The following is a 15,326-nucleotide window of genomic DNA, read 5'->3' on the forward strand; positions in this document are numbered from 1 at the left end:
AACTAACAAAAGTCAGTATTTCGTGTTTCCCGGCCATGTCTCAGTGGCATCTGTTAAATGGTTTTTTGGAGTCTTAGTCTGCTTGGGAACTTTTTTCCACCAGAAATCCAGTTATGATTTTATGGAAAATACAAATGGTTTATGTGACTTTTCCTAACTCAGAATAACATTAAGCAAATGTTCACAAAATACCTCTTAGAGCTGCTGAAATTATGTTTGTTACATTGAACCATTTTCCGTGTGTCCAGGTAGAATTGTGATTTATCAGCCCTGTTGGACTCAGGCCTTAGAAACCAGGTGTTTTGTGATTTTTTTTTTTTTTCCTTCATGAGCTCAGGAGTGACTAAAGAGTATTAATGTCACCCCCTCTCCATAAACAGTCTCACTCCTGGACACACTTCTTCTGAAAAAGGTCCAGATAGTTAATATTTGAGGCTTTTGTGGGCCTTTTACTGTCTTTATCATAACTGCTCAGCTTTGGCACTGCAACACAGAAGCGGCCATCAACATTACATAGACATGGCTATGTGCCAATAAAACTGATTCCCAAAAACAGTCAGGATTTGGCCCACTGACCATAGTTTGCAGACCTCGCATCTGAAGAATTAACCCCAGCAATATATCCTTTTATCCCAGGGTTTCTCAACCTCAGTACTATTGGCATTTCAAGTCTGCTAATTCCTTGCTTGGGGAAGAGGGGGTGTCCTCTGTGTTGTAGGATACGTAGCCATTATGGTAATATCTTGGCCACAAAGCAGGGGCCTTAAGTGAAAGGGAGTAGTAGATGTAGCTCAGAAGTCAAGTACAATAAAGACAGGGGCCACTGAATTTGGCCACACAGAGTTACCGATGCCCTCGAGAAGAGCAATTGGGTTGACAGGGAGGGGACAACAGTCCACTTGGAGAGGAAGGAGGAGAGAAAAAAGAGATCCACCAAGTGCATGTGGGCAGATCCTTCGAGAATTTTGACCGTGGGTTGGGCGCAGTGGTTCACACGTGTAATCACAACACTTTGGGAGGCCAAGGTAGAAGGATCACTTGAGGCCAGGAGTTCGAGGCCAGTGTGGGCAACATAGCAAGACTCCATCTCTACAAAATATTTAAAAATTAACCAGGCATGGTGGTGTGTGCCTGTAGTCCTAGCTAATCAAGAGGCTGAAGTGGGAGCCTTGGAGTCCCACCTCACTTGAGCCCAGGAGTTCAAGGTTATGGTGAGCTGTGATCACACCACTGCACTCCAGCCTGGGCAACAGAGAGACACCCTGTGTCTATTTAAAAAAAAAAAAAAAACAACTTTCTGCTGTGGAGGAACAGGGACAGAGGCAGAGGCAGATGGTGGGTTGTTTCATGATGGGGACTATCAGGGCTTGTTAGCATGATTTAGAAGATTCTCCAGTGGAGAGGGCATGGTCAGTGATGAGGAGAAGGGGGAGGCTGAAGGCGGAGAAAGGGCCTGTGCTCCAGACTCCAGGTGGACAGGAGGCCTTTGAGAATTCCTCCTCCATTGTCACAGGAAGGAAGCCTGAGGCACAGTCAGTGTGTTCTGCCCCATCCCTTTCCTTGTAATGCTTGGAGAGGAAGGAAGAGAGGTGACAGGTCACAGGGGAAGGAGGTCCTAGAAGCTGAGCAGCCAGGGACTCTGTCAGACCACGCACCCTTATTCCCCCTAGGACACCCGGATTTCCAAGAACTCAGATCTCCTTCTAAATTCTACACACCTCTCTTTATTTTTAGAGTCTTCTTCAAGATCAAAAGCCGAAATGCGCACATGAAAACTCACAGGCAGCAGGAGGAACAGCAGAGGCAAAAGGCTCAGAAGGCGGCTTTTGCAGCTGAGATGGCAGCCACGATCGAGAGGACTACGGGGCCTGTGGGGGCGCCAGGGCTGCTGCCCCTGGACCAGCTGAGTCTGATAAAACCCATCAAGGACGTGGACATCCTCGACGACGACGTTGTCCAGCAGTTAGGAGGTGTCATGGAAGAGGCTGAAGTCGTGGACACCGATCTTCTCTTGGATGATCAAGATTCAGTCTTGCTTCAGGGTGACGCAGAACTATAAAGCCCTGTGTGTCACTTAAAGACAGTGAAAACCCACGGCCTCCGTCTTCATTAATCAGGAAACCTGGACTGCCTGCTTGTTTTGTAACCCTTTTAAACTACCTGTTTTAAAAGTGGTCATTTTATTCAGGTTTAGAAAAAAAAATCCCATTTCTTTTCCTTTTATTTAAAAAAAAAATTGTTTTTGTGGGGGGTTGGGGGAATAAATAATTGGCACAACTATCTTTAAGAGGTGTTTCATCTGGGCTACCTTCTCATGAAATCATTCCTGGTAGGGACTGAAGCTGACCTTCATGTTCCATTGCTTTCAGATGTCAACCATCCCGGTTGCCTTTTATCCCAAAGCTTGCTGTGAGTGTGTGTGTGAGAGAGGCAGGCGACCCTCTTAGTACTGGGGTCTTGGGGCCAACTTTTCCCGTCAAGCGTTACTTTGATTCTGTTCTGACCTCATTCCAGAGTTTGCAGTAAGCATGGCATCTTCGCCTGGAGATACTATGCTAGGGGCAGCTTTCCAGGGGCAAAGCAAGCCCTGGTGTTACACAGCTCTCCTCCAGCACACGCGACGTGTGAGGAGATGACCAAATGTGAAAATAGGTTTCCGCTGTGTTGCCTGTCATCCTTTGGGCCGTTTGCAGGAATGGAGTACTGTATAATTTTAGGCTTTCATTCCCAGCAGTGTTTACTGAGGACCTGGTTTTCTACAGCAGGTGCGTCCTGTCCTGTGTTCCCTGGGGGCTGGTCAGCTCCAAGTTGTGGGTCGCAGAACTGTGTTTCAGCATGAACTGACTAGAGACCCATCTGGAGGCAAATATTAAGTTGCCAGGACTGCTTTCACTTTAGGGTGATTGAAGGACACATATTGAAGTACCTAGAATGCCAGAAAGTGTTCTATTGCCCAAAAAACAAATCAGAAAAGCCTATTCTTATTTACAACACTGTTAATGATTAGTGGAGTTCTGAAATTACTTTGTGCCACTTGGAAGTACTGTGAAACCGCATTCACTGGGATTTTGCTGTAATTCACATCCGCTGGACTGAAGTTTACCTTGATGTTAGCTATAAGAAATAGTTTTCTGACACATATGATAGCAAATACAAGACAAATAGCATTGAAGGCCAACAAATATGGCTTCAGATACACCTTAGCTATAATGTTTGCATTCACACAATGAATGTATTCATTACAAGTCACTTACCAAAGTACTTCTAGACTTCTCCAACCTTCATGACTTTGCTCTGCTTCCTCCTGTCCCTGTCAGCAGGGTTGCTGTTTGTACTTGAAGGTAATAAACCTGTAATCCTTCAAAAATGCCATTTAGCCCCAGGCTTCTGAACTGAGTCAGACTGACCCATCCCACCGTTAGGGCAAAAGTCAGGCTGGGACACAGCCCCAGTACAGAGAGGATCCTGCTTCACACAACTCCCCTTTCGGAGTTAATGCAGCGTGATTTCCTGGGCCGGTGTTTTCAGGCATCGCCCACCCCAGGTATGCTGGTTCCCAGCTCCACATAAATGTGCCTATCACGCTGGGCCACTTTGCTGACACATTCATAGCTTGACATGAGAGAGAATATCAGCAGAAGCATGAGCGTAGGATCTGACGTCTTTGATTCTGCAAAAGCATTTAGCACACACTCATGGCGGGGAACCAGCTGTGAGCCACAGCAACCCCACACAGGCAGTGGTCTCTGAACTTCAGGAAAGTCATGAACAGAAGAAAAACTAAAATTATTTTCCATCATTCTATCTTCAAAGAAGAGGTCTTGGCGTTTTCCTACATCTTTTGTTTAGAGGGGAAAAAAAAGTTTCCTTTGCTACCACTTCAGAAAGGTTATGCTATCTTGTTTTATCCAAGCAGTCATGAGTCAAGAACTGCCTGGGCAGTGTGCATCAACTTTGTGGCCGAACCATTACAGCTGTCATATCCTTGGCTGATCGTCTCTCCCGGGGACTACTGCCCTCCACTTAGTGTCTGAGGGTGAGCCTAGAAGGGTGCTGCTACTGGGTCTGTGGAAACTTATCTATCAAAGGAGCAAACATCCAGAAAAGTGTTTATAAAGCAAATGTATTGCCTCTGTTTAGAGATTTGCCCAGCTGTTCCAGTTTTAAACATTAAAAAACAAACTCGGTTGCCATGGCAAAAATAGAAGGCACAGCTTACTTTTAATTTTCCATGCAGTATAGCATAAGGATTTTTGACTTGAAACAACCAAAGAACTCCTCCATAACGAGACAGTTCAAATTCCTGAATTAGTATTTCTTGACTATCAACTTAAAGAATGGACTTCCTAGGACAATGTTGCACTTTTTTTTTTTCCTGAAATAATTCTGCCTGCATGTATGTGTTGTTTTGGCTTCTGCCCTTACCCCACCCCAAAGAACTTTTCTTCCTAATGGTTAATGTCTCAACTCGGTTACTGTTTACTATCAGATGGTTTTTCATTAGTGAATTTAGACCTCTTTGAGAAAGCTTGTATATAAAAAGTTAACAGATATATTTTATGGAAAAACCCATCTTATTTTCAAATATATTTAACTGCTGTTATATTTTATTAGAGGAAGGTTGTAAATATTTTCTAGGAGTTCTATTGTAAAGAAAAGTATTTTTGAAAAAAATTAATGTAATAAAAAGGAAAACATTTTTAAATAGTGGTTGTGATTGCTTCCTGTTCTGGCTTCGTTATGTTCTATTCTCAGCAGATGAATTGCATGCCTTCCATATCAGGATGTAATTTATTCAGGTTTGCACTATTATAAGTTGACATCATAATATCTAGTGTGCTTAACTGTATTTTCCTGGAATGCAAGTCCCTTGGTCCATATTAAAGCACTATGTATAGCATATTCATAATTTTTCTTTTGTAATGTGTGTATTTTTAATAAGGATTTTATGTAACATTTTGGCAAAAAGAGGACAGTATTTTCTAGTGAATTTTATAATAACATTTTGCTAAAAATGTTTCTTCCTAGGTCAGTTTTTGTTAAGGTGAACCAAAAGTCTTATTTTACCAGGGGTTTAAAAAAAGTTTGAAGCTTGAAAGCAAAGTTATATTTAAACATCATATGTAACAAATAAATAAAGATGTTTTATAGACTTGTCCTAAAAAGGTGCATTCCTTAAAAAAAAAAAAAGAAAGAAAGAAAGAAAGAGAAAGAAAGAAACTGGGGCATTCTAGGTTGTTTCCCCTCCAAGTGATAAGCTTTTTTTGTTTTTTTGTTTTTTTTAATTGTCACAATGCTTCTTCAGAAAGGGAACCAGGGAAATTTTATTTAACACATTCTAATCATTAGCCTTCTCAGAAAGTTATTACAGTTCTTATAGATGGGCATTCATCAAATGGAGATGTAACCAAATAGACACTGTCATATTTATTTGTGAAAACCTGATTCAATATTGCATCAGCTGCTCTGAAAATAAAATATTATCTTTTTGCATTTCGTTTGGCTTAAATATTTCTTCTTTCTAGCCACTGCTATGACTTCTCAATGCTGGATAAATGCTAGTTTACCTGTTAATTGGTTTCTGTAGACAACAAGTTTAACTTTGCTGATCAAATTTAATTGTCATTATTAAATTTGAGACTCCGGAGACCAGGACATACATTTCTGCTATTCAAGCAGTGGATGAACCACTTGGGGACTTGGTGGTCTCCAAACCTTATGACTCAAACTGCGATTCAAGGGAGCGCACTGTGACACACAGGTGTCTTACACTAAATCCTCCACAAAGTCTAAGTCCACCCTGATTTATTTGCATTTTAAATCTGCATTTCCAAATTTAAGTAAGTATGTTTACTTTTTTTTTTTTTTTGATTCAGAGTCTTGCTTTGTTCCCCAGCCTGGAGTGCAGTGGCATGATCTCAGCTCACTGAAGCCTCCACTCCTAGGTTCGAGCAATTCTCACGGGTCAGCCTCCTCTAAGTCCACCCTGATTTATTTGCATTTTAAATCTGCATTTCCAAATTTGAGTAAGTATGTTTACTTTTTTTTTTTTTTTTTTGATTCAGAGTCTTGCTTTGTTCCCCAGCCTGGAGTGCAGTGGCACGATCTTGGCTCACTGAAGCCTCCACTCCTGGGTTCAAGCAATTCTCACGGGTCAGCCTCCCAAGTAGTTGGGATTACACAGGTCATGCATCACCACACCTGGCTAATTTTTGTATTTTTAATAGAGGTGAGGTTTCGCCATGTTAGCCAGGCTGGTCTCGAACTCCTGGCCTCAAGCAATCTGTCCAAGGCCTGCCTCGGCCTCCCAAAGTGCTAGGATTACAGGTGTGAGCCACTGCACCTGGCTGTATGTTTACTTTTTTTTTTTTTTTTCCCAAGACGGAGTCTCTCACGGTCACCCAGGCTGGAGTGCAGTGGCGCAATCTTGGCTCACTGCAAGCTCTGCCTCCCGGGTTCACGCCATTCTTCTGTCTCAGCCTCCCAAGTAGCTGGGACTACAGGCACCTGCCACCACGCCCGGCTAATTTTTTGTATTTTTAGTAGAGTCGGGGTTTCACCTTGTTAGCCAAGATGGTCTTGATCTCCTGACCTTGGGATCCACCCGCCTTGGCCTCCCAAAGTGCTGGGATTACAGGTGTGATGTATGTTTACTTTTTCGTGGTCAACTGAAAACTATAGAAGAACTGAAATTCTGGATTTCATACAGAAGTTTACAGAATTTTACAAAAATAAATTTGCTTTAAGTGGGGAATGCCTATTCAAGACCTTGATCTAGATTATTTTGGAGGGTGGGAGGGTCGAGGGGGGTTGTTGTTGTTGTTTTTAAATTCATAGAGACGGGGTCTCACTATGTTGGCCAAGCCGATGTTGATCTCCTGGCTTCAAGCAATCCTTCTGCCTTGACCTCCTGAAGTGCTAGGATTGCAGGCATGAGCCATTGCACCCAGAGTCTTTTGGATTTTTTTTTTCTTTTTGAAACAGAGTCTCACTATTGCCCAGGCTGGAATGCAGTGGCACCATCTCGGCTGACTGCAACCTCTACCTCCCGAGTTCAAGGGATTCTCCTGCCTCAACTTCCCAAGTAGCTGGGACTATAGGCACATGCCACCACGCTCAGCTAATTTTTTTTCTTTTTTTTTTTTTTTGTATTTTTAGTAGAGATGGGTTTCACCGTGTTAGCCAGGGTGGTCTCGATCTCCTGACCTCGTGATCCACCCTCCTCGGCCTCCCAAAGTGCTGGGATTACAGGTGTGAGCCACTGTGCCTGGCCTCTTTTAGTTTTTGACTTTAATTTTAGCTGTTTACTTTAGACAACCTATACCAGATAAAATAGTTATTCCTCTAGAAACTGTGTGACTTAGCCAGTGTTGTAAATTTAAAGTCTATTTCAGGAAGCCTAATCGGAAGATTTTTTTCTACTTTTATTCAGTCAGTCAATCCTCATAAGCCACCATGTACCAAGCATTATTCCATACTGTATTATACATGGCAGAGGAGAGTGTATAAAGATGGCTGCACATGATTCCTTCCAGCCAAGGAATTTAATACCTAGAAAGACATACGGGGGCCTTGGAACAGATTCAATTCCAGCATTGAGAAGAGCCCTATCAATATTGGGAATCCTCTCACCATCGCCCGCACGTACACAGCAATTCATAGCAAGTAACTGTGTGTTCAATGAGTTACCTCGCCAGCCCTCCAGGTATGCTCATCCATGTGTGCATTCGGCAGAGACAGAACATGTGTGTAAATCTGAATTCCATTTACTCCCTATCTACCATCCTCAGCCACCGTCAGCGAGCTGAGATGTGCTCTAGGAATGTGAATGAGAGTTCATGTTGACATAGCAAAGTATAATTAGGAAGACATTTTAAGAAATTGAATAATATATTTCTAAGAGAACCATAAGTGATCTCTGAATTGCAGATATCCCTGTGTAAAGGAGCCACAGGGCCGGGTGCGGTGGCTCACTCCTGCAATCCCAGCACTTCGGGAGGCCGAGGTGGGCAGATCACCTGAGGTCAGGAGTTTGAGACCAGCCTGACCAACATGGAGAAACCCTGTCTCTACTAAAAATACAAAAAATTAGACTGGCGTGGTGGCATACACCTGTAATCCCAGCTACTCGGGAGGCTGAGGCAGGAGAATCGCTTGAACCCAGGAGTCAGAGGTTGCAGTGAACTGAGATTGCACCATTGCACTCCAGCCTGGGCAACAAGAGTGAAACTGTCTCCAAAAAACAATAATAATACAAGCAAAAATTAAAAAGGAGCCAAAGGGCTGATTATTTCCTTTATGTAAGAGAGGATCTTTTGGAAAGGGCTATCTTTAAAAACAGAACAACTGACACAATCAAAATATGATTAACTGTAAAATATTTGATGTATCTATGTTTATTTTTTCTGGACATAAAGCAAGGTTTACCTGCATAAACTCTCTAGAATCATTGGACTCCTGCTCATCTACATGAGGTCGGGTGTCTGGAAGTTTAGGCTGTAGGAAAAGAGATGCTTAATGGATAGGCCAAGCTTCAGAATGCTGTCCATGCCCACACCTCATGCCAAAGAGCACTGTTCTCAGCCCTACTCTTGGCAAAACCTGGCGTTGCTCCTTACAATGACTTCTACTTAGGCCCTAGCAAGTTGGCACTTGACCCCAAACCATTAGGCCCATAGGCCATTTGGTGACACATTTGGCTCAGCCCAGGAAGATGAGAGGACCAAACCAAATTCCCACATTTGAGAGTATGAATGGAGAAACTTGACGAGCCAAAGCAGCAAGCAGTGGCTACGCAGAGTCCTGAGGAAGCAGAAACTATTGGTAAGCAGTGAAAGCCCATCACTAAAAAGAACACATTTGGCCTCAGGAGTGAAGAGGGTATCCCAGTCCCTAAGACTGTTTAAAGCATACCTTTCCAGTTCCAGGAACCGTCTGGACCACACAGGTCTTTAAATATAAGCCCCTATTTCTTTTGGAGTGGTGCTAGGGTGGTGGGTGGGTATTTCTAGTCCTATTACCGAAAAGATTTAATTAGAACTGAACCTCATAATAGAATCAGCACCAGCCCACTGCAGAGGTAGAAAAGGCATTGCTTTTAAGATGGCTATTGGTTTAGCTGTAACTAACTTACCATATGACCTTGAGTGAGTCATTTCACCTTGGTTTCCTCATCTATTAAATGAGGACAAAATCCATGTCTTCTGGTGAGGATCAGAGTAGGTAACTTAGGTGAAAGTCGTTTGCAAGCACTATGGTTGCAGAACACTCACCCAACTGAGGCTACTCAAAGGCGACAGAGGCAGGCTGAAAGGCCTCACAGAAGTGCCATTTGGACAGACTGATGCAAACTTTGGAAGCAGCAACAGAGTTGGGAGTGGGGAGGCTATTGGAAAACCCCATTGGCTGAGGGAAATCCCCTTAAATGTCACAATTCAGAGAGACTGATTCTGAGAAGGGCACTGGGCAGCCTGCCAACATGGGGCATCACTGAGTCCAGCAGAAGTGCACACAGGTGAGGCCGGGTGTGGTGGCTCAAGCCTGTAATCCCAGCACTTCAGGAGGCCAAGGTGGGTGGATCATGAAGTCAAGAGATTGAGACCAGCCTGGCCAACATGGAGAAACCCCATCTCTACTAAAAATACAAAAATTAGCTGGGCATGGTGGCGCATGCCTGTAATCCCAGCTACTCAGAAGCTGAGGTAGGAGAATCACTTGAACCTGGGATTGCAGTGAGCCGGGATCGCACCATTGCACTCCTGGCTGGGCAACAAGAGTGAAACTCCGTCTCAAAAATAAATAAATAAGAAGTGCACACAGGTGAAGTGTGCTGTTTCCACACTCTGGTGCAAGGCCACACTGGAATCTCTGCCACACCTCCACATGAACTGAGTTCTAGTAAACAGAGGCCAGTCTGAGGGGCAGGAAAACTGGTTTCTGCTCCTAGACCTTTCCTATCTCCTAGATAGGTGTGATGTTGGGCAAATCATTTTACCACTTCTTTGGTTCTCTTGCCTACAAAATAGGGTAGTAATAACTATTTGTGGGGAGAAAAAAAAAACAACTTTATATGTGTACGGTTCTTTAGTTGGATGCTACAAAATATTCTCATAAACTTGATCTTTTTATTTTTAATCTCTCAACAACCTTGTGAGGCAGGTGAGGTAGAAACGTAATGGCACAGATGGTGGATAACATCTATAGTGTATCAGTACATGGCAGTATTGTACTAAACACCATACATTGGTATTGCATCGAATTCTCAAGCAACTATTGGAAGCAGGAACTACTGTTATCTTTTTTTTTTTTTTTTTTTTTTTTTTTGACATATGAGAAAACTGAGGCTCACGGTAGGGAAGTAACTTGCTCAAAGTCACTCAACTAACTGGTAAACCTGGGATTAGAAACCAGATCTGATGATAAGGCTACAGTTTTCCATTAGGCTAAAATGCATATGTGAAAGCACTCTGGGAAAATAAAGCTTAGAAATGTGCACAAATGGCCCAGGTGCAGTGGCTCATACCTGTAAAACCAGCACTTTGGGAGGCCAAGGTGAGAGGACTGCTGGAAGCCAGGAGTTTGAGACCAGCCAGGGCAACATAGCAAGTCTCTGTCTCTACAAACAATAAAAATAAAATAAAAAATGGTTGCAAACACCTGTAGTTCTAGATACTCCAGAGGCTGTAGTGTGAGGATCACTTAACCCCAGGAGTTTGAGCCTGCAGTGGGCTATGATCAAGCCAGTGCTCTCCAGCCTGGGCAACAGAGTGAGACACTGTCTCACAAAAAAATAAAATAAAATAAGACAATATGGTATTATAGAAGCAGACTTTAAGATGAGAAGAAAATAAAAGGAAAAATAAAAATAAATTTTTAAAGATTTACGCAAATGGAAGAAGTTTTTTTGGAGACAGAGTCTTACTCTGTTCCCCAGACTGGAGTGCAGTGGTGCCATCTCAGTCTCGACTCACTGCACCCTCTGCCTCCCAGGTTCAAGTGATTCTCCTGCCTCAGCCTCCCAAATAGCTGGGGTTACAGGTGCACACCAACACAGCTGACTAATTTTTGTATTTTTAGTAGAGACAGGCTTTTGCCATGTTGGCCAGGCTGGTCTTGAACTCTTGACGTCAGGTGATCCACCCGCCTTGGCCTCTCAAAGTGCTGAGTGCTGGAATTACAGGTGTGAGCCACTGCACCTGGCCTTTTCTTTCTTTCTTTTTTTTTTTTTTTTAGACAGTCTCATTGTGTCTCCCAGGCTGGAGTTCAGTGGCACAATCTTGGCTCACTGCAACCTCCACCTCCCAGGTTCAAGCAATTCTCATGCCTCTGCCTCCTGAGTAGCTGGAACTACACGCACACGACGATGATATTCCACTAATTTTTTGTATTTTTAGTAGAGATGAGGTTTCACCATGTTGGCCAGGCTGGTCTCGAACTCCTGACCTCAGGTGATCCGCCTGCCTCAGTCTCCCAAAGTGCTGGGATTACAGGCGTGAGCCACTGCGCCCAGCCTGAAGAAGTTTTTATTATAGCAAATCCCAGCTATACACTTTTTTACTTGGAAAAAATTATGGTGGACATTAATAACTACACAAAACACTTTGGCTTGTTGTAGGTGAAGCTAGTCATTGTAAATTCCTAAATACAAGAGTAACATAAAGAAATGAATAATTTAGAAAGATCAGTAGGGCCGGGCGCGGTGGCTCAAGCCTGTAATCCCAGCACTTTGGGAGGCCGAGACGGGCGGATCACAAGGTCGGGAGATCGAGCCCATCCTGGCTACCATGGTGAAACCCCGTCTCTACTAAAAAAATACAGAAAACTAGCCGGGCGAGGTGGCTGGCGCCTGTAGTCCCAGCTACTCGGGAGGCTGAGGCAGGAGAATGGCGTGAACCCGGGAGGCGGAGCTTGCAGTGAGCTGAGATCCAGCCACTGCACTCCAGCCCGGGCGACAGAGCGAGACTCCGTCTCAAAAAAAAAAAAAAAAAAAAAGAAAGATCAGTAGGACAGTGGTATACAAAATGGATGCAGCACAAGAATTCCAATTCGTGTGGGGAAGGAAGAAAGGATTAAGAACCATAATTAGGGCCAGGCGCGGTGGCTCAAGCCTGTAATCCCAGCACTTTGGGACGCCGAGACGGGCGGATCACGCGGTCAGGAGATCGAGACCATCCTGGCTAACACGGTGAAACCCCCGTCTCTACTAAAAATACAAAAAAACTAGCCGGGCGAGGTGGCGGGCGCCTGTAGTCCCAGCTACTCCGGAGGCTGAGGCAGGAGAATGGCGTGGACCCGGGAGGCGGAGCTTGCAGTGAGCTGAGATCCGGCCACTGCACTCCAGCCCGGGCAACAGAGCAAGACTCCATCTCAAAAAAAAAAAAAAAAAAAAAAAAAGAACCATAATTAGAAAGCCATTGCAATAAGGTAATTGAGTGGCAGCTGGACCCAATGGTAGTGGCCGACTTTTCTTTTTCTTATTATATATAGATTTTGTTAAAATTTTGAAAAATGCAAAAAAAAAATTGAAAAATGCAAACATAGAAAAATAAATCACCCATTACTGAAGTAAATGGTGTCAATACATTAGTTTCAGTCTGGGCTTGGTGGCTCATACCTGTAATCTCAGTCCTTTGGGAGGCCAAGGCCGGAAGATCACTTGAGGACACGAGTTTGAGACCAGCCCACAAAATAACACGGGCAATATAACGAGACCCTGTCTCTACAAGAAAATTAAAAAACAAAAAATTAGTTGCCTGTGGTGGCACGCACTTGTAGTTCAGCTACTTGGGAGGCTGAGGCAGGAGGATCACTTGAGCCAGGAGGATCACTTGAACCAGGAGTTTGAGGCTGCAGTGAGCTATGACTGTAGCACTCCACTCCAGCCTGGGCAGCCGAGTGAGACCCAGTCTCTAAAAGGAAAAACTAAGTAAATAAATAAGTGTGTGTGTGTGTGTGTGTGTGTGCGCGCGCGCGTATACACACCCAACAATTTAAAGGTGAAAACATTAATGGGGCTTGGTAACTATCCAGACACTACCCAGAGCAAGGCTGGCCTCCTCCAGCCAACTGTCCCGCCCTCTAAAAGCACAGGTTCGTGTCTCTATGGTTGTTCCAGCGTCGGAACACTAGGATGTACCCTCTCCTTTTGCAGAACTCTATGGTCTGAGGACGCCGCTGTAACCCCGGAAGCAATCCTGAGGGGTCGGGACCGACAAGATGGCGGCGCGGACAGCGGTCGGAGCCGTGTGCCGGCGCCTCTGGCAGGTACTGGATGGGCTAGGGAGACTAGGAGGGCTGACCGGGATAGTTGCTTTTAAGTTTCCCAGCCACCAGCCGCTCTGCCCAGCAGGATTTTTCCTGATATTTATCCCTCACCTCGCGCCGTTTACAGGAAAGTGACGAGAAAGGGGCTGGTTTTATCAGAATTCTCTCATGGAATTAAACATAAGTTAATGAGTCCAGGCAAAGATAGGAACAAGAATAATCGTAGAATGTCAGAGCTGGAAAAGATTTTGTACTTTCTATGTTCCAAAACCCTTCTTTTACGTTTGCAAAATAAACTGAGGCTCAGAGAAGACGGGAAATTTGCCTTCGCGAAAATTAAGAGGCTGAGCTGGTGCGAGATCTCAAACTTCCCATGGAACTAAATTGAGATGCTTTCCTGGCATCCAGGTTTAGAGGAAAGTCTCAAGCCAGAGGATTGGGTTAGATATCCTCTGCGCAGTTATTTGGAGGAGCAGCAAAAACTTTTCAGCAGCGGTTCTCATGCTTTTTGGCCTTGGGACCGCTTTACACTTTTGGAGTTGAGGACTCCAAAGAGCTTTTGCTTTTGTGGATTTTAGCTATCTATATTTAGCTTTTTGGAAAATAAAACTGAAGAATATGTATTGATTTAAAAGTAACACTCATTACATGTTACAACACTTTATGAAAAATATATTTTCTGAACAAACTGAGTAAGGAGCAGCAATGTTTTACATTTTTGCAGTTCTCTTTAATTTCTGGCTTAATAAAAGCTAGATTCAAATCTGCTTCTGTATTTAATCTTTTTCTGTGTCACACCTCAGGCTATCACGGGAAAACTTCACTGTACACTAGTAAGAGAATGAGTGTAAAAGTTGTAAATAACATCTTAGTTTTATGAAAATAGTTTTGATTTCCCGGACCCCCTGAAAGCGTCTCAGAGACCCCACAGACGTCCTCAGACTACAGTTTGAGAACCTCTGTTTTTTGTTTTGTTTTGTTTTGGAGACGGAGTTTCGCTCTAGTCGCCCAAACTGGAGTGCAATGACACGATCTCAGCTCACTGTAACCTCCGCCTCCCGGGTTCAAGTGATTCTCCTGCCTGAGCCTCCCGAGCAGCTGGGATTACAGGCATGCGCCACCATGCCCAGCTAATATTTGTATTTTTAGTAGAGACGGGGTTTCACCGTGTTGGTCAGGCTGGTCTGGAACTCCTGACCTCAGTGATCCGCCTGCCTCAGCCTCCCAAAGTGCTGGGATTACAGGCTTGAGACCCCGCACCCGGCCTGAAAACCACTGTTCTTAAGAAAAATTAGATGGTATTAGAGGTTGAAATTTTTGAACTGCTTTATTAAGACAAATTTACCCAGACAGCCCTCCCTTCCAAACCACCACCACCCCCAACATGTGCACACACACTCCCTCTTTCTCTCTCAAGAAATACAAAGAAAAAATGCAATATTGAAAAAGTAGTTGACCCGGCGCGGTGGCTCACGCCTGTAATACCAACACTTTGGGAGGTCGAGGTGGGCAGATCACGAAGTTAGGAGATCGAGACCATCCTAACTAACACGGTGAAACCCCGTCTCTACTAAAAATTAAAAAAATTAGCCAGGTGTGGTGGCTCATGCTTGTAATCCCTGCTACTCGGGAAGCTGAGGCAGGAGAATTGCTTGAACCCAGAGGCAGAGGTTGCAGCGAGCCAAGATCGTGCCATTGCACTCCAGCCTGGGCAACAAGAGCAAGACTCCGTCTCAAAAAAAAAAAAAAAAAACTTCTTAAGATTTCTTCGGCCGGGCGCGGTGGCTCAAGCCTGTAATCCCAGCACTTGGGAGGCCGAGACGGGCGGATCACGAGGTCAGGAGATCAAGACCATCCTGGCTAACACGGTGAAACCCCGTCTCTACTAAAAAATACAAAAACTAGCCGGGCGAGGTGGCGGGCGCCTGTAGTCCCAGCTACTCAGGAGGCTGAGGCAGGAGAATGGCGTAAACCCGGGAGGCGGAGCTTGCAGTGAGCTGAGATCCGGCCACTGCACTCCAGCCTGGGCGACAGAGCGAGACTCCGTCTCAAAAAAAAAAAAA

The 15,326-nt window shown here is 44.4% G+C and overlaps 1 protein-coding gene across 11 annotated transcripts in view; it reads left to right on the top strand.

The window, feature by feature from the left end:
- TRERF1 (transcriptional regulating factor 1) overlaps positions 1-5,492 on the top strand; it is a 230,972-nt gene extending 225,480 nt beyond the window's left edge. For 10 of the 11 annotated variants that reach the window (XM_023212813.3, XM_023212808.1, XM_023212815.1 and 7 more), the window contains one exon: positions 1,735-2,287. In XM_023212813.3, the coding sequence (XP_023068581.1) occupies positions 1,735-2,059 (325 nt within the window). In that variant the 3' untranslated portion in view covers positions 2,060-2,287. Of the gene's footprint in view, positions 1-1,734 lie in introns of all 11 variants that reach the window. The other variant, XM_023212818.1, reaches the window with a different exon arrangement.
- The last annotated feature ends 9,834 nt before the right edge of the window (positions 5,493-15,326 follow it).

Source organism: Piliocolobus tephrosceles, chromosome 5, assembly GCF_002776525.5.
Source record: "Piliocolobus tephrosceles isolate RC106 chromosome 5, ASM277652v3, whole genome shotgun sequence".
Lineage (NCBI taxonomy): Eukaryota > Metazoa > Chordata > Mammalia > Primates > Cercopithecidae > Piliocolobus > Piliocolobus tephrosceles.